General features: G+C 59.4%; 1 protein-coding gene and 1 long non-coding RNA gene across 3 annotated transcripts; one reads left to right on the forward strand and one right to left on the reverse strand.

Moving 5' to 3' along the window:
* Positions 1-250: 250 nt before the first annotated feature.
* LOC310887345 lies at positions 251-4,732 on the forward strand. Its single transcript, XR_014575716.1, has 2 exons — positions 251-332; positions 381-4,732. It is a non-coding gene; the product is annotated as an uncharacterized lncRNA (long non-coding RNA).
* On the reverse strand, positions 2,432-21,219 carry PLEKHO1 (pleckstrin homology domain containing O1). Of its 2 annotated transcripts, none has more exons than XM_083813196.1 (7): positions 20,905-21,219; positions 19,933-20,070; positions 12,151-12,291; positions 11,130-11,234; positions 10,200-10,301; positions 8,974-9,740; positions 2,432-8,707 (listed from the first exon to the last, which is right to left on the reverse strand). In XM_083813196.1, exons 1-6 carry the CDS (start codon positions 20,932-20,934, stop codon positions 8,976-8,978), a joined length of 1,281 nt encoding a protein of 426 aa, XP_083669322.1. In that variant the 5' UTR covers positions 20,935-21,219; the 3' UTR covers positions 2,432-8,707; positions 8,974-8,975. The 2 variants fall into 2 exon arrangements, with proteins under 2 accessions (XP_083669322.1, XP_083669321.1); XM_083813195.1 differs by having other exon boundaries at positions 19,933-20,079; positions 20,905-21,210.
* Positions 21,220-21,250: the final 31 nt, after the last annotated feature.

The raw sequence follows: 21,250 nt of genomic DNA on the forward strand, positions 1-21,250 counted from the left end.
GGAGGCTGGGGCAGGAGGAAGTGAAGGTTGGAGCAGGTGGAGGTCGGAGCAGGTGGAGGTGAAGGCCAGGGCAGGTGGAGGCTGGGGCAGGTGAAGGCTGTGGTAGGTGGAGGTGAAGGCCAGAGCAGGTGGAGGCTGGAGTAGGTGGAGGTGAAGGTCGGAGCAGGTGGAGGTGAAGGAGCAGGTGGAGGTGAAGGCTGGAGCAAGTGGAGGTAAAGGCCAGAGCAGGTGGAGGCTGGGGCAGGCGGAGGTGAAGGTTGGAGCAGGTGGAAATGAAGGCTGGAGCAGGTGAAGGCTGGGGCAGGTGAAGGCTGTGGTAGGTGGAGGTGAAGGTCAGAGCAGGTGAAGGCTGGGGCAGGTGAAGGCTGTGGTAGGTGGAGGTGAAGGTCGGAGCTTGTGGAGGGTGGAGCAGGTGGAGGCTGGGGCAGGAGGAGGTGAAGGTTGGAGCAGGTGGAGGTCGGAGCAGGTGGAGGTGAAGGCCAGAGCAGGTGGAGGCTGGAGTAGGTGGAGGTGAAGGTCGGAGCAGGTGGAGGTGAAGGCTGAAAACTGGAGAAGAGCCATTGCAACAACCCTCCGGTTCGCCCCAACCTGAATTTTTGGCGTTCTTCTTCAAGCTCCCAGAGCCACGCCACCGCGATTCCCCCGTAGGCGGAGGCAGCAGCAGTCTGAGATGAAAACCACGGGAGCGGGTTCGTCACGGCACGGCCTTGCTGCCCAAGCAGAACGTGTGGGTTTATAAATCGGGGCTTTTCGTTTGGTGCAGATTGGTGCGATTTGCGAATCTCTAACAGGATTTGCGGAGCCACAGCAGGGTTAATAAAACGAGGCTGAGATTTATAAACTGAGAGTGGGGTTTGCAAATCCATCAGTGGGGGTGGAAATCCTACAGGCCAACTCCTACAGCTGCTGAAGGTTTTTAGTCTCCATCTGATTTTTAAGAGTTATTTTTTTGAAGCCAGTCTGCAAGAGCTGCCGTGTGTAGGTGAGGTTGTTGAAATGTGAACCACGAAATAGGACATTTCTTGGGGTTTAAGAGCAAGCCTAGAAAGGACGGAAACTGGAAGAGTTTAAATGCATTTTTGTGTATCTTAAATCTAGTTTTCCAACCTGTTTTTCCTATCTTAGCATGGATCGCTGCAGCACTAGCCCGAACGCTTGCTTCCTGCAGACCACCAGTTACTGCTGAGGAGGTCGCAGGGAGCCAACGTTGGTTTTTTGTTGCCAACTGCTAGCGCTAGAGTGATTTTGTTGGCACCAGTAAAGAGCCTGTCCTTTCACAGGGTTATGCAAAGGCATGACGTTCAGATTCAGTCCCCGGGGATGGGATGGATAGGATAGGATAGAATAGGATAAGGATGGATAGGATAGGACAGGACAGGATGGGATGAAGCAGTTCATTTGGAAGGGCCCTACAAAGACCACCAAGTCCAGGTGCCTTAAGCCTGCTGCAGGAATTATCTGTACGCTGGGGGCCGGGGGAGATCTGGGTAGCACTGGGTGCCTCTGGGACGTGAGACAGCCACCGGGTATCCAGGAGGGACCTGTAAGCAGTGAAAGAACCCAAAACTTGGCCGTTGCATCCTGTGGGGTGTTACTGTATATTTAGAGGATGCGTAGGAGGGAGCTGTGCGATTCCAGGAGCTGCAGAGCATCCACGCTGTGAGCTCGGGCAGCGCGTGTGCAATAAGCTGCTGGGGTGGCAACAAGCCCCGGGGGGCTCTGCTGCTGCGGACCTTGCCGTGGCAAAGGGCGCTGCTTCGTCCGCGCAGCGAGTCCCGAGCATTCCCTGCCTGCTGGCCTCCGGGGAGGAGGCTTTGGTGGGAGCCTGGGAGGGAAAGGAGCTCGCTGCCCTCTTCCAGCCCAGCCCAGCTCTCCATTGATGGTTTGGGGAGGAAATGCGGGGAGTCCCAGCCAAGCTGGTAGCTGTCTGCCCGCTGATAGCCGCCCTTGTCATAGTCACAGTGTCGTGGGATGGGTGAGGTTGGCAGGGAGCTCAAAGCCCACCTGGTTCCTGCCCCCAGCCCCATACAACCTGGTCTCGGGCCCCCCCCAGGGATGGGGCACCCCCAGCTCCTCCAGGCAGCCTGCGCCGGGGCCTCGCCGCCCTCCTGGGGAAGGATTTCTTCCCGATATATGACCCAAACCTGCCTCCAGGGGTACCTGGCTGGGGCTGCCAGCAGTGGCAGCGGGCAGCAGTGGCAGCCAAGGGCTGCTGCGGTGCGGACAGGGTCTGAGCTCTGCCCTCGTCCCGTGTGAGCAGCACCCGCTGCTCGGCGCCAGCGCCACCCAGCTCAGCAGGTCACCGGCACAGCACCTCCATCGAGTTCTTCGTGGGGCAATCCGGTTCATCAGCATGAAAATGTGCTCAGTATTAGTCCTGGAAACATCGCGTGGTGGTTCTGGTTATGCAAAATCCATTAAGAACGAGTTCTTTTTTTTTTTATAGTTTTCCTTTAATTTAAAAAAAAATCTTTTCATCACAGCCTTAAAATCAATCAAAGTAAACAGAGCTGCAGCAGACTGGAACAATGTCCCAGAGTCCGTACATATGGAAGGTTTAATTGACATAAAAATCAGTGCAGATTGGTTCCAAAAGCAACAACCCATTCCATTCCCCCCTCCCAAATCCCCTTTGTAAGAAGAGGAAAGGAGAAACTGAAATACAAGTCAGAGAGGAAAAGAATTGATAGATCAAGCAACAATAAAATCAGGTCTGTAAATATTCTATTGAGCAGTCGCAGCAAAAAAATAGCACCTTCAAAGCCCCTTCGTACAATAGATGTGGAAACCAAGGCTTTCCAAGGAGTTTGATGAGTTAGAGGCATGACATGGCGTTTTGCTTATGGGCAGGAATCAGCTCCGCCAACTTCAGCTGCTTGGGCCTGCGTACAGTTAGTGGAAGGAAATCAATACCCCTGGAAGGTGATTTATCCATCCCAAGATGAGCATCTGCAATAGTTTAGATTTACTGGAGGTACCGTTTCTGCGTAAGGATGTGAACTGACTGATGGCAGGGAAAACAAATCCCGTCCCGATCGACCCGCCTCTCAGTGGCATTTCTGTTCCCAAACCACCGAGACGCTCTCGGAGGCGGTGGGGGACCCAAGCCCTTAAATTCCCTTTTAGCTCTTTCTGGAAACTTGTTTTGCTCTGGGCTGTGACTAGTCAGGGGACGAAGCCAGATGGTTCGTTAGGCATGAGGATTCGTTATTCCAGGATTTCCCTTTGCTCGCTTGGTTTGCAGACGATTTGACCCCTTTGAGTGTTGGAAGAGGAGCGGTGGAAGAGGAGCACGCCCCGCTATCACGCAGCGAAGCCAACCTTGGGGAGGTCTGACCGGATGGGTGTTGAAAAGTGCTCCCGATATCTACGTTCCCCTGTGCTCAGCCGCTGCCGGAGCTGGGTGATGGATGGAAGCTAAGTGCAGAGGAACTTCGGGTGTCCGAGCAAAGCAGGAGACAGAAAAGGGGCCTCGCACCACAGCCAGGCAAGTTCCTTGGCAAGAGCTGCCCGCATTGTGGCGGCCTTCAGACACCTCCCGAGGCCCACGGCCTGATCCCGGCAGCAGCATCCCTGCAAGCTGCGTGGCCGCTGTGAGGAGACGCCGCTCGGAGGACGTCCGCGCAACCCGGAGCTGTTGGTGGGTGCCAAGCACCCGGCCCCGCCAGGCGGCTCCTGGCGGGCTGGAGCTCGTGATGTCCGGAAGAGGAAGGGGCTGGCCGCCACCACCTCCCTGCTCCGCCTGCGCTGCCGTCCTTTAAGACCAAACCAACCTTCCAGCAAATAACTAAAACTCATGAGTCCCTGAGATCCTTTGCCAGAAGGCCGGGAGTCGGCTCTGGGCTGCACGCGCCAGCAGCGCGCGCGCCCCGGCCGCAGCACTGGGACCAAAGGCAGGCCCTGCCGGGGGGAGGCCGGGCTCAGGCCGATGGCCGGGTGCCCACCCAGCTCTGTCGAGGCCATGGAGAAGCCCAGAGGCCGGGGGCCTCCCGGAGCAGCTGCAGCTGGGGCAGGGGCAGCCTTCCTCTCGCCGCTTCCTTCAGCCAGCACAGCGTGGCCTCCCAGAGCACGCTTCTCCAGGCCTCAGCCTCCTCGTGCTTTACAGCCTCCTTACCCGTCCCTAAAGCCTCCCTTTTCTCGCCCCCGGCTCTGCAAATTCCCTGCTCCCTTCTTCCCGGCGCCTTTTGTCGCCCGTGGGCTCTTGGAGCTCAGGTGCAAGCAGCTCCCAGCCCTCTGGAAACCATTCAGGGGTTGTTCCTGGGGGAGGACAGGAGGCTGAGGGCTTCTGGCCAGCCCCTTCTGCTCTCAGGACCGGCGGACGAGGGAGAAAATCCCAGAAATACATAGCCTTCAAGTTTTCTGGGGGGCTGCAACCGGAGCAATGAGACAGAGCCCCCAGGTTGGTCCCCACGGGTGTGCAAGGAGGGCTGAGGGGGGCTGGTGCTGCACATTGGAGCCCCCCGAGCCCAACCAAACTGGGAAGGGGCCGGGGTCCCCGCTCCTTCGGTGAGCCTGTGCTTGGAGCAGGGAGAGCTGGGGGAGACGGAGCAGGGGGCAGTTTTTCTCTAAGTTTTCTCTTCCTGCCTCTTTTTTTGGTGTGTTCGGAGGGACAGGAGCACACTTAAGAGGGGAGCTGGGGAGAGTTTCCCTGCAACGGAGCCAAGGAAAGCTGTTTCCTATTGAAAAAGCCCATAAGTAGGTGCAAGCTTGTTTAACAGGAGCCCGCAGCAGGCTCGGGGCAGGTTCCTCAGCACGCCGCAGCTGTGCAGGAAGAAGGGAACACAAATTTGGGGAAGGGGATTTGGCAAAAGTCTTAAATAACGCTCAAAGTTTTAACACCTGAGAAACAAGCATGTGTCTGGGAGCCTGGCCACTGTGTCTGCCACGCAAGCAGGACTCCCGGGTGTGGTCCCGGGGGGGGGGATTTCAACGAAATCGGACCTCGGTGGGCACCTCGCACCCTGGTGGGCACCACAGCCCCTGCCCTGCATCGCCCTCTGGGTGGGGAGCGAGGCTGGAGGAGCTCTGGAGGCCGGGCTGCAGAAGGGAAGGGAGGCAGAGGCGATGGGGGAGCAGGCGGGTGGTTTTCTTGCTTTCCCCAAGAGTCCCGGGTCCCTCTGAGAGCCCCCGCTGGGCTGAGCAGGAGGAAGGCGGCCGCACTGAGAGCGCCGAACCCTCGGTGCTCCGGCAGATCCGCCACGTCGTTGGCAGTGCTTTCCCTTGTAAACGTTTGCATAATGCTGTGGATGACAGCTGAAAGGGAAGGAAGTCAGAAACCAAAACGAAAGGCCTTTGGAAATGTCCCTGAAGGAGAAGTTGGGAGCGATTTTCTGGAATTAAGCCAGCTTGGAAATTTCCTTTTTGAAAGGGCGTTTCACAGCTCGACACCTCAATCCCCGACTTGGGCACACGCCGGGGTCAAACCGCGGTCAGCACTTCCACGGCACCAGCTCCCGTTTGCACCTACAGCCGCTCCTGCACCATCTCCTCCAGGCATTCGGCGTGCTCTGGGCCATTCACCGGCCCTCCAGCGGGCAGGGACCTGGGGCTCTTCCCTGCCTCCTTCGGCGACACCGGGCACGGTGCTGCAGGCGGACGCGGGGCCGAGCCTGGAGGACGGGCTCCAAATGCTGAGGTTCTCCCGGCTCGGGCACGCGAAGGGATCTTGCTGTTGGCATTCTTGAACTGCTGCCTTAAAAATGGTCTGCTTGCCTCCAACGCCACTCGTTCCCCTTGCAAGTTTTCCCTGCCTGTGCAGCATCCCGGGGGACACGTCCCCCTTTGGTGGGCACCAAAGCGAATTGCCAAAACTCTCGGCTCCCCGGCGGGCTCTGCCGTTCGTCCTGCTGGCTGGGGACCGGGCTCAGAGAAACTCTTCGTTCGTGATTTCATTCGCTTGGGAACATCTGGTCTCCCTGAAAAAAAATCACTGCCCAACGCCCAGAGGAGCTCCGAGGGGCTTTTTGGAAGGAGCAGCGATGCTGCGGGGAGCTGGGGACGACGGGGGTGCGACCCCAGTGTCCCGTGCTTCGGGTGGGCTCCCGAACCCTCCTGACTCCAAAAAACCCGCTGGAATCCTTTGCAGAAGTTTATTGCAGCTTGAAGGTTCTTTGTTATTAGTATTATTATTGAAAAAAAAGCAAAATTTCTACCCCTTCTGGGTCTGGTCGCCGGGGGCTGCGCTCAAGGTGTGGCAGCAGGGAGTGCCTGGCACATTTTCCATGCACGTGCCGTTTTTGCTCGTAATTGGCTTTTTGTCTCTAATCCCACAAGTCGGATCGACAGGGGAGAACTTTGCAAAATTTAAAATTATTGAAAAAAGAAAAAAAGAATAAAAAGAGGGCAGAATTAGAGCCCGTTTGGGAGAAGGGGTGGGGGATCTTTCTACCCTTTCTCTTTGTGGTGGGGGGGGCGCTTGGTAAAACAAAATGTTTTATTTTGACTTGGAGCGATTTTTAAGGGAAAACTATTTTTTTTTTTGTAATACAAAAATATTCCCTAGTGAAAAATAGAGGTTTTCTACTCTGAAAAGTCTTTTTTTTTTTTTTTTTTCCTTCATAAGACGCTCCCTTTCTCTGGGCCCTTCCAGAAATGGTGCTTCCTAACAGGAGCAAATCCTGAAAGAAAGTTCAGCTTTGGCAACAACGAACCTTCCCTAAATCAGCCCCATCATCTCCTCCAAACCTCGTTCTAGTTACAAGGAAAAAGGCTTGCGCGGGCTGGGCCAAAGAGCTGCTATCGCCCCATGGCTCTGCCCCCGTGCGATGCATCCCGTGGGCAGCGGGGAGCAGGGGACGGCCGGGGGGGGGGATCCAGCCCCAAAACCTCATCGAGGCAGCGCCGAAACAGGGGCGCCCTTGGTGACTTCACGAAACAGGCACGTGTTTTGGGCGACCTCAATGCCTCTGGAACTGCTCCGGCCCTGTTAATCGGCCGATTTCTGTATTAACGTGGTGCTGAAGAAAGACCAGGGGTGTTCCCATCCTCGCGCGCGGCACCCGCGCGTCCCCACGCAGCGCAATTCACACCGCCGGGGTTTTGGAATAGCCTTCCTACTTTGAAGACAAGGCTAACGTTAACGCTGAATGTCACACCGGGAAATTATTTGCATATTTTTTTCTTGTTCTCTTGATCAAAGAGCTGAATGGGAAGGGTTTTATCAGAGTGGCTCACGTGCGTTCCCTTTGAGTCTCTTTTAGGGGTTATGATTTTTTCCTCTGATGCACCCGGACGGATCCTTCGAGTGACAGAAAAGGCGAGGAAAGATGTTAGAGCAGAAGTGCTGGACGGGTGAGACGTCTTCCCCCGGCCTGCAGCGGCGTGAGCTCAGCGGCAGAGCATGACCGCGCTGGTGACGCCGTTCCCGAAACCGTCCTTCGGCGGCGGGCCAAGAGCTGTGCCAGAGCCGGGAGCAAGCAAGAGGCCGGGTTTGAAGCCTGTCCGTAACGAGACCTTCAGGAACCCGGTGCCAGCAGTAACGATTCTGACGGGAAGGTGGGAGGAGGAGTAATGGAAACCAAACAGAAAATGCTTTCCTCGCAGCGCTGGCGTCTACGCTTCAGCAGCACGGCCCTGGGTAGCGGAGCTGAGCCGGCACAAGTGACGGCAGCCGGCCTCCTGTCCCAGGGAGCCCGGGGTTAAAAGAAAATAGACAACACCGACTGCAGCCAGGAAATAACTCTGTTGGTTTTAATATTTTCAGGGGTTATTTGCAAGGTAGGCAAGGGAATTAGGTTTCTTTAAATAATAATAAAAAAAAGTAACGATTGGATGTTATCACACTGGTGTACTTCGAGCCCTGCGAGACATCCTAACATCCACCTCGTGCCCTTCTGCGTAACGGCGTGCGAGCCGAGCCCCGCGGAGCAAAGCTCTTGCCTCGGTGGGCCTGATCCTGACCCCAGGGAGCAGCAGGGCCAACCTGCTGCTGCCCCACTGAGCGAGATTCAAGCCCACCAAAACTCCCTTTGGCTCTCGGTTTACAGCCGCCGCCTGCACGCAACCCTGATTTTTCCATTTCCCCTCAGCTCGAAGAAAAGAGGAAAAAAAAAAAAAAAAAAGAACTGAAAATGAAAAAGCCAGCAAACAACCCCGCCAAACAACCCGCACGGGCTGTCGGATAGATTCAAGGCTTTCATCCTCTATTTGCACAGAAAGGAAGACGTGGAGCTGCTCACTCCCATCGCGTGGGGCTGGGGGGGGGGGTCTGTAAAGCATCGCCGGAGACGGGGCTGGTTTGGGCACGGATTGCATACCTGCTGCCCTCCCTTTGGAGGGCTGAAAATGTACCACGAGATGAGCAGCCACCGACCCCGGAGTTCACAGCGGGACCGTGCCCGGACGGAGCCGCGCGGCCGCAGTCCAGCCCGCGCCGCCGCCGGCTCGCGGGAAACCTGAGGTCAGCCGGAGCTTCCGAGCATCTCCGAGACAGTTCCTGGGTGATGGGGGACCTGCAAGCATTGGCTGGGACGGACACCTTTTGTTTGTCATTTATTTCCGAGAGGACAGTGAGGGAGCAAGACAAGACTCCTGGTCAGGGAGCTGCGGTGCAGGATACAGCTCGGATTTGAGAGCAGCAAAGCCAGGGCTCGTACAGCGCAAGAGCATCCGTCCCCATCGTTACGCACGTGCTGCTCCAGGCATGCAGGGGCATTTTGTAGGAGCTGGTGCTTTCTGCCGTCCTCCAAGCATGACAGAAGCTGGGGGCCTGCGGTGCAAAGGGTGCTTTTTAAAATAGGAGGTATAAACTGCAACTGAATTTATTGGAGCACAGGGTCGCTTCACGGGGTTGGGGGGGGGGGGGAGGTGATGGAGGAAAGGAAGGGTTCAAGCTTTGAGAAGCAAACTCGGGTGAGAACAGGCACCTTTTCACTCTTTTGAACACTGAAAATAATAATAATAATTAAAAAAAAAAAAGAATAAAGACCAAACGGCCGCCCTCCCGTGTCCCTCCCTCCCCATCCCGAGGCTTGCCTTCACATCATGCTCTTCCTGTAGTGGGACTGTGAGCTCTGTTTGGGCTTTGAGTCCGACTGCTGCAGTTCGAACTGTTTGTACAGGTCCCTCAGCTCCCGGATCTCCTGCAGCACCCTCTTGGCTTGGCTCCAGGTGGAGGAAGCCTCCCCCAGCAGCCTCTCGGATTCCTGCAGGATCCTCTCAGAGTCCGACTTGGAAGACGAGGAGGAGGAAGAGGTGGTGGTGCTGGTGCTGGTGTTGGAGTCCTTGGCCTTCCTCTTGCCCTCCCCGTAGCCCTTCACCTCCGTCAGCAGTTCCTGAGTTTTTTCCAGTTTCAGTGCAACCAGTTCTTGTATCCGGGACAGCTGCTCCGGCTCCGCGGAGGCAAACTGCGCCTCCAGCCCCCTCCTCAGCACCGCCCGGTGCGCGGAGGAGTCCCGCCGGGACAGGATTTCTTCCATGGAGGCACATTTATTCTTTTCTGAGTGCGAGAGCTTTTTGGGGACCTGCGGGGTGTACATGGTCCCTTTGTCAAAGGAGTCATTGCGCTGCACGGATCTGTCCCACGAGGTCACCTCCCGTCTCGGGAGGCTCCCGGTCCGGCCCTTCTCCGGCGCTTTGACGTTCTCCGAATCCGAGCGGCGCCGGCCGGCGGCGAGATGTGCCACCGACTTGTCCAGGTCCACCCGGAAACTCTCTTCGCAGGTGCTGTGGTCCTCCGGGGAGGCGTCCTCCTCCTGGATCAGGTCGAGGGTCAGCATGCCGTCAGAGGTTGAGGTAGATGCCTGGGGGAGCAGAGGTCTGGGTTAGGCTCGCGCTACCCGGAGAGGCGCCGAAACCTCAGGCGCGCATCCCCTGGGTGTGAGACGATGGAGCAGGGACAACAGCGAGCGTGGGCGAGCGGCAGAAACCCCGCGTGTGCCAAGTCCCTGCTCCTAGCCAGGGCACGGGGTGGGCGAACGGTGGGACGAGCCACCTGTGCCAACGTGCCCCTGGGACGCCCCCGAGCAGGACCCCAAAGGAGCATTTCGGTTCCAGCCCCGGGGACAGGGGTGTCGGTGACTCTGCAGGACCTGCGCAACGCGACGGAGAGCGCTGCAGGACCGGAGGGCTGCTCCCGGCAGCCCAGGGGAGCCCCGAGGCTCGCGGCAAGTCGCAGCTCAGGCCAGGGCTCAAGCACCCGCTTATAAACGAAACAGTTAGATGGAATTTTACCTAACCGGCCTGGAGGTTGCCGTACGTACCACAGCCATCAAATGTCCCCGTGTTGGGGGGCGTCGGGAGTGCTGTATTTTTGCTCTGTCGCGGGTCGGGTGGGCGAGGTAGCTGTCCTCTTCGACAGTGACCTGAAGTGGTGGCAAAGGCCAGTGAGCGCCCGGGGGCTCAGGAAACCCGAGCCAGTCCTCGCTTCTGACGAAGGGTCGGGGTTGTTGGGGTCCCCACGTCCGTCCCCTCTGTGCCTGGAGTCATTCCTGGCAATTCCCTGCTGCATTTACTTGTAGAGATTTCCGTGGTGGTGATCGATCGCCTCTCCTCGCAGCAATCCATCCCACCGCTTTGCCGTCCCGCTCCCTGCTCTAAAGCCTTTCCTGTGCCACGACCCCAGTTCTCCTTCTCTACGGGGGCTTGTGTTGCTGTCCACAAGGACCAGGAGCATTGCAGTGCCAGGCTGCCCATGCTGAGCATGGATGGGAGAGGTCTGGGGGCTAAAATCGTTGGCGCGGAGCATTAAAATGTGAGATGGGGCTGAAACGCAGCGAGGGGCACGGCCCCGGCACGGGAGGGCTCGGGACGGAGAGGGGCCGACCTGGGGTGGCAGATGGTGCCCGTGGGCTGCTCTCAGCAGGGGACCGTGTTGGTTTTCAGCTAATTCCTTAATTCACTTCCACTGCTTAAAGCTCCTTTGCAAACCCAAACGCGCAGTGAGGACGGGAAGGAAGCCCTGGGCAGCCCTGAAAAGCCCTGGAAAGCCCAGGGAAGCCCTAGAAAGCCCTAGGAAGCCCTCCCCTCCACGATCCCAATCCCTGCGCAAGGCATGAGGGCTCGCATGGGAATTCTGAGGCTAGGTGGGGTCAAACCACCTGCAGCTCCAGCAGAGCCCACCCTACAGGCAGCTGCAGCAGCCTAAAAGCATCACCCGAATGTTAAAGCTGAGACCTCGGCATCCCGCTCACCTCATCTAAGATGCGGTTCTTAGCACGAGTGATTGCGGAGTTGAGGGCGTTAATCCAGGACTCTTTCTCTTCTGGACTCACAGCCAGGAAGATGAGATTTGGTGCCTACAAAAGAGGGGACTCAGGTCAGAGCCTAAACCCCTCCAGAGACGCTCTCGCCCCGTCCCTGCCCACGGGATCCCACGGCACGCCGCGTGCCGGCTGTGCAACGCGGAGCACAAATCCTCGCCGCACCCAGCCCCTCCGGCCCCGGCCGTGCTGCTCGCTGCCATCTCTCCGCTGCCACCTCCAACGGGACAGAGCCACGCAGCCACGGCCCATGCCCGCGGGAGCAGCCGGGTTTCCCGGCCTTTCATAGTGTCAGACGCATGCTGGGGGCAGAGCGATTTTGAAAATACGGCCTCTACAGGGGCTCCAGGATCCTTAGCTTTTTAAGCTAGATACTCAATAAAAATCACTTCTGGCCTCCGCAGCGTTGTGTTCAATCATCTCCGTTGCTTGTGTCGCTTGGGGACAGCGCGGCCGCTTTCCATTTTTCCCCTTCTCCTCCCCGTCTGCCTTGCACGGCGTTACACAATCGCTCCCAAAGTGCAAGGTGGGCAAGCCTGCCCTGCTGCAGCGAGGAGCGCAAACCCAGCTCCCGTGCGTGCATCGGTGCCAGGGACGGCTCGGGGTGGAGGCTGCCTCCGTCTGCAGAGGGGCTGAGACCTCCGGGGTCCCGCTCCCAGGCAGCCGTGCCCCCATTCCGGCGCTTTTCAGCTTTTTAGGCAGCGTTCATGGGACAAATCCCCCTGCGGCTCTTTGATGCTGCCCCTTGGCCGCCCTCACTGCGCGCCCCCGCAGCAGAGCCCCTGCTCCTCCCCGCAGCTCTCCCGCTGCCACCAGCCCCGAGGCGGGGGTCTGGGGGTTTTAATCTCACTTTTTTCTCCTGCAGAGCTCAGGCTGCCTGGCATCACCCCCAAAACTGCATCAAGCCCCCCAGAGCTCACGGCTTTCCGGGGCTGACCGCGTGCTTGCGTACCGTGTTTCCAGGCTGCCTGGAGTGGGCGAGGGTAAATTTGCTGTGGTTCTTTTTGCTTCTGCTTTTGGACTTCCTGAGCTCTTCACATTTCTCATAATCGCTCAGGTCAAACATTTCCTGCATGTTTTTTTCATCTTTTACCTGCAAAACAAAAAAGAAACGGCCGCCGGGCGGGTGTCAGCCAGAGCAGGTGCCGACTTTCGGGGGGTGCCCGACCTGGGGTGAGCGTCGCCCACGCAGGGCACGAGTGCAGCACTGCTAGCTGGTGCTACACTCGGTTTTGGGGGAGAAACAGAGCTTTTCAGCATGATATCATTAACTCGAGTCGGGAGACGTATTTAGAAGGATCAGTCTCCTGGGTTAGTTCCTGCTTTCCTCCAGGATTCCTTCGGGAACCCCAAGCACGTCGCGGTCACTGCACCACCCCCAAAGTCCCCACGGGGTGGGCGGGCTCTGCCCTGTGCTTGCGGACCCCCCGGCCGAGCAGGATGGGTGCAGAGAGGACCCTGCCTGCGGGAAGAGGTGGTTACGAGGGGCGATCACGTTAGTGCTCGCTGCTTTTCCGGAGACAGCACAGCACAAGCCGGAGGGATGAAGCTTAGCGCTTCCTATTTTTAACCCGGTGGCATTAGCGCAGCCTGACAGCTGATTTGGGGGGGGGCGGGTGAAGCACGGCCAGCCCTGGCCCATGGCCACCACGGGCGTGCAGCTCCCCAACGAGGGGCTCAGGGCTCATCGAGGCACCGCCGGGGGCTCGGCCCGGGGACCTGTAGGAGGTCTGAGGGGGAAGCGAGAGCTGGGGCTGAGGCTCGCTGCCGCAAGCACTTCTCGGTTCTCGTTGTGAAGCCACCAGCCGGCCGCTTTGCAGCTGCTGCAAGATGTATCTGCCTCCACATCCATTCCCCTAGCAGCCGTGGGGCGCAGCCCTCCTTTCCGCTGCTGTCCTTAGTGAACGTCGGACCCCCGAGCTTGGCCCCAGGCTCCAGGGCGCAGCCCCAAAAGCGACTGATTTCTGCTCAAAGCATCCTCCACTGCCTACGGGCTGTCGTGACCAGATAGGGAAGTCTCTGGCACGTCGTGCCCACCCGTATTCCCTCCCCGTGCATTTCTAATCGGCTTTCCCCTCGTCGCAGTGCCATCCTGCAATCCACCTCTTTCCAAGAATCTTGGCTGATTTCAGCCCAAGCTGTCTGCAGCAGGAGGAGCCGATCCCCCCGAGCCCCGGCTGCGGCAGAAGTCCTTGCTCCAGATGTTTGCTCATGTAGGTCACTGGGACTTCCCCAGCCCTCCCCTCGTGCCTCAGACACCCAGAGCCTGCGCGGTGGAGGCAGGAGAGCCAGACACCTTGCCTCCAGGAGCCCAAACCCTTTCCTCTAGCCTACCTCAACCCTAGGACCACCTACAGGGGTCTGCAGAACAGACAGGAGTTAAGTGGTGGGGGCAAACACCCTTCAGGTGCCACCAGACCGGGGCTGATGTGTGCCGGGGCTGTGGCACCGTGCTCGTCCCCTTGCTTGCGCACAGACCTGTAACAAACCCTAAAGGGCTGAGCCCCATCCGTGGGCGCTAAAGGGATGGCATCAGGGTCCCAAACTTTAGTTTTGGGCCGGGTGGGCACGTTCAGCCCCCTGCGGGGGTTTTTGGCTCCGTGCAAATAAAAAAATCCTTCAGGTCCGTGCTGGCTCTGCGCAGACCTAGCTAAGGTGCTTCTCCGTGTGCGCGACGTTCCCCTGCTGCTGCTGCTGCAAATATCGCAGCAATCCCACGGCAAACCAGGCAGGCTCTGAGCTGCGAGGGGGCTCTCCTCGTTTCCACCAGCAGGGCTTTGGGCTTGGCGCAGCCGGGCAGCGCGCGGGGCTTTGGGGGACATTTTGGAGGAAGGAGCCGCGGGCTGGAAGGAGCCGCCGGTGCCCATCCGCGGCAGCAGGGACACGGCGCGATTTCTCCCTCACCCTGCGGAGTCTGCAGGGGTTGGAGGGGTTGGCAGAGCAGCGCTGGGCTCCGCTCCTGTCGGGGTGACCCAGCGCCGTGCGGCTCCCTCTGAGTTGGTCCCGCAGCCGGAGCGTTGCTGTGGCTGTCCCGTGGGCTCCTTTGTTTTCCTCTCCTCTGCTGAGTGCAGGTCGAGCACAGGTTTTTTGAAGGAGGGGCGACTTCCAGTCTCAGATGCCAAATTCGAAACTCTTAGAGGAAAGGTTTGAGCTGTGGGAAGGGCTGAGCGTCTCCTGACCACAGATCCCATCCCTGTTTGTGCCTGGCTCTCCTGGCTGCAGGGGTGGTGGCTCCCCAGCCCCTGTGAGCCTCGCTGCGGGGTGACGGGCCCTATCCTGCCCACCACCCAGCTTTTCACCCTGCAGGAAAACCTCTGGGGCTCCTGCAGCTTCCACAGGGCTGCCTTAAGGTCTCTCCCACCGTAGTTTTGAGGTTGAGAGCAACCAGGGAGCGCTTGGCTCGGTGTGCTGGGTGGGTCTGGGTGGGTCTGGGTCCTTCCTCCCCCATGGGTGCGACGTGGGGCGAGCGGACGGGTCTCAAACCTCCCGGACGGGCAGCTCCTGCGCTCTGCTCTGCAGCAAAAGGAGGCTCCCGAATGCGGCTTAAATTAATCGGTGTGACCCCCCCGGATGGCTGGACGGGCAGATAAAGTTTCACCGGTTCTGAACGCCCCGCTACAGACCAGGGCTGCGTTCTGGGGGCGAGGAGAAGGGCGGCCACCGAGCCCCCAGGGCCAGCGCTGCCGTTCCCCTCGCGTTCCTTTGGTGGGATTCGCCTGAGCAGCTCCCCGCTGCGACGCGGCAGGCTCGGCGCAAATGCGGAAGGCTGCAGAAAATCACGAGATGCCGAGCGTAACACATCCACCAGACGTTCAAGAGGGGCTCGGGGCGTAACAAGAAACCTGCCAAACCCAGCAGCCCAACGCCGGCAGCCCGGGGGCTGGCATCGGCCAGCCTGCTCTCCCCGAGCGGAGACGAAAGTTTCACTTCAGCTCTGCCACCCAGCAGAGGGACAGAAATTTCTGCCCAGTTTAGCTGAAATCAGGCTATCGCTGAGCTGCTGCCTGCTCCATCCCTTGCACCCCATCATCAGCCTAACCCGCAGCCACCCCGGCACGGGACTGGGGGCGTCAGTGCCGCCTGTGCCATCGTGCGGGACAGTGCCACCGAGGCCTGGTGCCAAAAGTGCCCACCTCACCCTGCAAAGTGTGGCACTGAGCTTGGCCGAGCAGGAGCGGGAGGAAGGTGGGGAGGGAGGAAGCTTTCAAGGTGCGAGAGGAGAGGAGGGAAGGGGCAGCAGGTCCCAGCTGGCCAAAAGCTGCTGCTTTACGCACCAGGCTGCCCCCGAGCACTGCCGTTGTCCCTAGGCACGGATGTGGAGCACCGCTCTGAACGCCACGGGCACCAACCTCTCTGCTGAGCATGTCCCCAGCACACAGCCCGGCCATGTCCCCGTGGTGCACGGCGCTGTGTGCTCCCCACGAAGCCTCCCCGCGGTACCGCGGGCACGAGCAGCACCGGCACAGGAGCAGCGCCTGCACCGGAGCAGCACCGGCGCTTCGCAGCCGTGGCGTGCACGGGAACCGTGCACGGGAGCCCCAGGCACTGCTCTGCACACACACGCACACCTTGCACACCCACGTGTGTGCGCAAACATCCCTGCCATGCTCCGGGCACGCTGCGCAGCGTTTGGTGGTGCCGTAGCGAGCGGGGAGCGAGAGCAGCCGACTTTTCAAGTGCTCTCGTGCTAATTGAGTCGCCGCTGTTGGTAGCAAACAAGAAAAGGCTTAAGGAAGCCCCGAGAAGCATTTCCTCATTAACATCTCGTCATCGCGGGGCCGTTCATGCTGTCTGGACAGCCCTGGGCTTCCTGGCAGGAAGTGGCAGGAGCCCAGCTGTGTCTGTGGCGGTCTGGCTGCAATTCCCAAGCGTGGAGCAGTAACAAAGCCGCACTACAAACAGGAGAACAATTACCAGAAATTTGGGGGGGGGGGGCAGAGAGAGCCGGTGCGGAGGGGAAAGAATGCAGAAATGGTTTTAAGGAGGTTTTGCTTAGCAGAGAGCCGCTCGCTTCAGCCCATCTTGCCGTGCGTGTTGCTGCCCTGAATGTTTTTTGTTTTTTTTTTTTTTTGGCTGATGACCAAACGCTAAATAACGAAGGGATTTTTTTTGCCTAAGTTCGCGGAGTTCAGCTGGTGGAGCTGAGCGCAGGCTCCCGGCCCTGACCACGGGCTGCAAGCCCCAGCTCCCATTTCGGTGCGTGCTTGGAAGGGCGAAAGGCTGGGGCTGGGAGGGCAGGTTCGCAGCCTCCAGCTGATGCCCGAATGCACGAGCACAGCTCAGAGCCCTGCCTGCGTTCTCCAGGTGTATCAGCTGGTCTAATAAAGCGCGGTTCCCCTCCTTCCAGACCTGGTTTCTGCCAGGGAGAAAGCCCAGGCTTTAATCAGCTCTTCCCACCGCCTCCTAACCAAAATTAATAAACCACGGCCAGCCTCCAAGCGCGGGTCCCAGGCAGGCCCCTGGAAAGGCACAGGGATTCCCAGCAGGTTCCCGTGGGATGCTGGTGGGCTTCTGGCAGCGTGACCCTGCTGGGGGGAGCGAGCCCCTTGGGAACCTGCCCCTGCCCCTCGGAGCCTGCGGGAAGCAGCAGGGGGCTCAGCTCCGCGTCCTGCGCTGACACCTGTGGCGGGGGGCACGACGTCCCCGTCCCCCGTGCCACCGCCCTGCCGTCTGGCAAAAATTCAGGCAAAAGTCCCTAAATGTCTGCTTCGAATTCGTCCGGAGAGCCCTCGGCAGAGCTGAGGGCAGCATTTGGGAGCGCGAGCGTTTGACCCCTTCTGCCTGTACCGCGAACAACGCGCCCGCTGGTCCACAGCGGCCGCTGAGCTTAAGAGGAGCTGACAAGAAACACCGAGGTTAATGCGGGAGTTAGCTCGTGAGCTCCATCCACCAGATCCACCTTGCTCCGGTGGCTTTGATGGAGCAAAAATAATTTATAGCAGAGGACTTTGATCTTTTGCTGAAGCAGGCAACCGAGCTTCCTCACCCATCACCGCAGAAATCAGGCTGAGTTTCCACCTGCCTAGGGGCCATTCCCACCAGAGCTTTCTGCCCGTGTCTCCTCGGGGGTCCCACCGGGTAATTCCCTCCGTGGCTGCGGCCGGAGCCCCACCGGCAGCGATTCCCAAGCGGAGAGGCCGCCTCCGGAGCGCAGCCTCCCGCACCGCTCCTCAGCGCAACCCAGCAGTGGCTCCATTTTCTCCACCGGGCATAATCTGGCGTGTGAAAACCCAAAAGAGGCTCCGTCCTGTTCCACTTGACAAGTCCCAATTCGTTAAGCCGCTGGTGGGAGCCGCGGGCACCTGCTGCCGGGGAAGGGAGCGCGGAGGGAGCCTGAGCGCCGAGGGACGCGTGGCCCCGTGGAAGGGGGTTGGTGTGTGGAGGCCTGGCTCTGCCGAGGGTTTTGGTGTTCAAAGTCCCGGCTGCCTTTAGCGGGAAGTCTTGGAAATGCAGAGCAGTGGGCAGCCACAGCAGGAGTGTCCATGCGCACGCACACCGGACACGTCCACGTACAAACAGGGATGTCCATGCGCACACCAGACACATCCATGCACAAACGTGACATATCCATGCACACACACGTCCATGCGCACACCAGACACGTCCATGTACACGTAGATGTGCCCATGCACACACCAGACGTGTCCATCCATACACCAGACAGGTCCCTGCACACACACACACTGGACGCATCCATGCACACACACCCCAGACAGGTCCCTGCGCACACCCACGCAGACGTGTCCATGTGCACACTGATGTGTCCACGCACAAACCTGATGTATCCATGCACACACACAGTGTCCACGCACAGACACACACGTGTCCATGTGCAAACCTGACATGTCCACGCACACAAAGAGACCTGACACGTTGCACACACACACGCCAGACCAGCGCCACGTGCCAGCGGCCGGAGCCACCTCCGACCCTGAGATCCCCGGAGCAGCCGGAGCAGGGACACGGGTGGATTTTTTGTTCCCACAGGCACACACTTCGGTGCACGTGCACGCAGCCAGATGTTACCTCTGCAACCACATCGCTACACCACCGCAGATTCTTCCATATAAAGACATAGGCAGTCACTGCCGCGCGTTATTTATGGCCTTTCACACACATACCCGCATGCACACAGCTACAGCACTGCTTCAGCTGCTCATACAGTAGGTCTTTTTTTCCCCGTAAAGAAATAAATGCACGCTCCCTGAAGCAACCTCAGGTGCTCCTTGCTGGGAGCCGGCACCCCGTGGCCGCTCAGGCACCCTGTGCCCGCCGGGACGTGGAGCTCACGGCTGTTAATGAGACGCGGATGGGAGGGACGGGCAGACAGACAGACAGCTTCTTCCTGCACATGTTCCCTGGTGTTGATTCCCGTCTGAGTGCAGCCTCGCTTGCCCAGGCTTCCCCGCTGCTCAGCCAAGCAGAGCCTTTTGCTCGCGCTTTATTCTGCGCCGTTCAAAGACTCGGGGCACTGGCGAGCGACAACGCCACCCACCCCGGCACAGCCCGGCGGCACCGCAGCCCGCGGCAGCGCAGCTGGGCCTTCGGGGTGGCCGGGGCTCTGGGAAACGCTCTCATCTTCCCAGGCACGACCCTGTGCGCTCCCCATCCCAGGGAGGGCCCTTTGGACTCGCTGGCGGGGACTCCTCTCCCCTTTAGGCACGAGCTCCATGTGGCCAGCCCATAACCAGGCTTCCTTCTGCCCAAACGTCTGCCTCCGTGCCGCCTCGGAGCAGGGCCGTGGCGCAGCAAAGCGATCGCCCAGGCAGCAGCACGCCACGGGGGAATCCTTCCCCCCCAGCTCATCGCCGTGCCCAGCGGGTCCCGAGCTCGGATCCCTGGCCCCGGAGGTGCGAGAGCTGCTTGGGGGAAGCCACGCGAGGCGAGCAGGCCTGCTGCTGAGAGCACGTCCCACAGCCCGCGTTACTTCTGGAGATGTGCAGGACCGCACACCGAAGGACTGCCAGCCACAACGCCTGCCTCCCGCACCCGTCTCTCCGCCCAACTTTTCCCAAACCTACACGCTCGCCGTGGGTTTGGCTGCCTACAGGCGCTGATCGTTCTCTTGTTTGGTCCGTTTACCCGGCAGCATTTATTCCCACCTGCGCTTTGCCGTGCCCCGTGACTCAATTCGCCCCTAAATCAAATTATGCCTCGCGCTCAGGACCCTATTATCTCTCCAGACCCTAAATTGGTCCTAAATTGATCGAGCTGGGCCGGGCGGCATGCCTCTGAGCAGCCCCCGAGCCCTGAACAACACCCAGACACCACAGGCAGGGACCCACCGAGCCCTGACCCAAATGGGGTGTTTTTACCCCAATTTCCCCACCCTTTCTCACCCCTTACGGTGAGTTTTTAAGGAGGACTCGGAGGGAGGAGGGCTCTTGCCTGGGGGGTCCCTTCCTGATGAATCGATCGAGACAAAACTAAGGGGGGGGCAGCTGTGCGGGGACAGCCGGGGCCCAGCTGCGAGTCGCGTCCCATTAAATCTCACGTAAACCCCACAGCGAGCCCCAGGCCCCGGCCTGGAGCAGGGGCACGTTTCCAGCTGCTGGTGAACCCCTTGAATTTCCCTGTTCTTGGGGACAGAAAGCACGAGGGCATGGGGAGGTTTTGTAAGGGGGGGGGTCCGGTCCCGGCCCCTGGCGGCCGCGGGGGGCTCGGGGCTCGCAGCGCTTTTCATGTGCAAAGGGAAGAAGGGGGGGAAGGGAGAGGAAAACGAAACCGAGCCTACCTCCTTCTCCGAGATGTAAAGCTGATCTCCCTTCAAAACCACATAACGGTTCTTCCAGATTTCCCTAAAAATGCCTTTCCCGCAAAATTTCCGCACCCAGCCGACCTTCTCGGGCTGCGCAGGCTGCTGGTTTCCATCCTGGTGCCCCTAACACAAAGGGAGAGGGAAGGAAACGGGGATGGGGGGGGGGAAACGGTGTTAATTCGTGCTTTCCCGCTCCCCTTCTCCCCCTCCTTCCTTGCCCAACTTCGCTTCCCCTCCCCTGGCCCCCCACCACCGCTTTGCCCCGTCCCCTCCGCGCGGATTTTCCGGAGCAACGACAGCAGCGCCGGGGGGCGACGCGAGCCCCGCGGGCAGGGTTTCACCCCTGCATTATATAAGAAAGGCGCCTGGGTTGCGTTCGCCTCCCCCAGCGTGCATTTGCTGCCGGAAAGAGGAACGGGGAGATTTGCAACTAATTTTTTTTTTTTTTTTTATCATTTTTATTTTTTTACCGCGGTGAAAATTGCGTTTTTGAGCCTTTTATCAACAATTAGTCCCAGAGGCGAAACCTGTGCTCGGGTTTCTGTTTGAGATTTCTTCCTAGGGGCAGATAAGATCTGTGGGCACGGCAGGCGCACGCAGGCGGCACCGAGCAGACACAGGGCGACAGATAGATGGTGTCTGGATTTTATCGTTTTCCTTGTGAGCAGAAATGAAAACTGCCTGCCTACATCGCTCTGCCCTGAGCGACGAATTGCATCTCTGGGCAAATCCGAGAGGAAGGAGAGGCGCTGGGCAGCAGGGGAGAGGGAGACGGCGCTGGGCTTGGTTTTGTTTTGATCCGGTTGGGCATTTTTTTTTTCTCGCAAAGCAAAGGGATTGCGGTGGGGAGAGGGAGCAGGGGACGGCGAGGCGAGCCCCCCCCTCCCCAAAACATCCGGGAGCCTCCCCCACCCCACCGTGCCCCGGAGCAGAACCGATTCGACTCACCCTTTTGGCAGAATTGGTTTTTTTCATCATTCCTTGGTGCGCCGAGCCGGAGGGAGATGGGGAAGGGGGGGGGGGGGCGTTGGAGAGGGGCTCCCGGCGGCCTCCTCTCGGGGTGAGCGCGGCTGGGAAATACACAGGGCACCTCCGCTCCCTCCCGCTCCGTCCTCGCCCTCTGTAGATTACAGGCGCTCTCCAGTTACACGAAGACCAGCCCGCCTCTGTAACACATCCTTAGCCGCACAGACACCGCGTCCCCCCCCGGCAGCCAGCACCACCACCACCATCACTGAGCTCTCGTGGGCTTGCACTGGGCTGGCCTGGGCTCCCGAGCTCCATCTATAGCCGT

This window comes from Anser anser (assembly GCF_964211835.1).
Source record: "Anser anser genome assembly, chromosome: 28".
Taxonomy (NCBI): Eukaryota; Metazoa; Chordata; class Aves; order Anseriformes; family Anatidae; genus Anser; species Anser anser.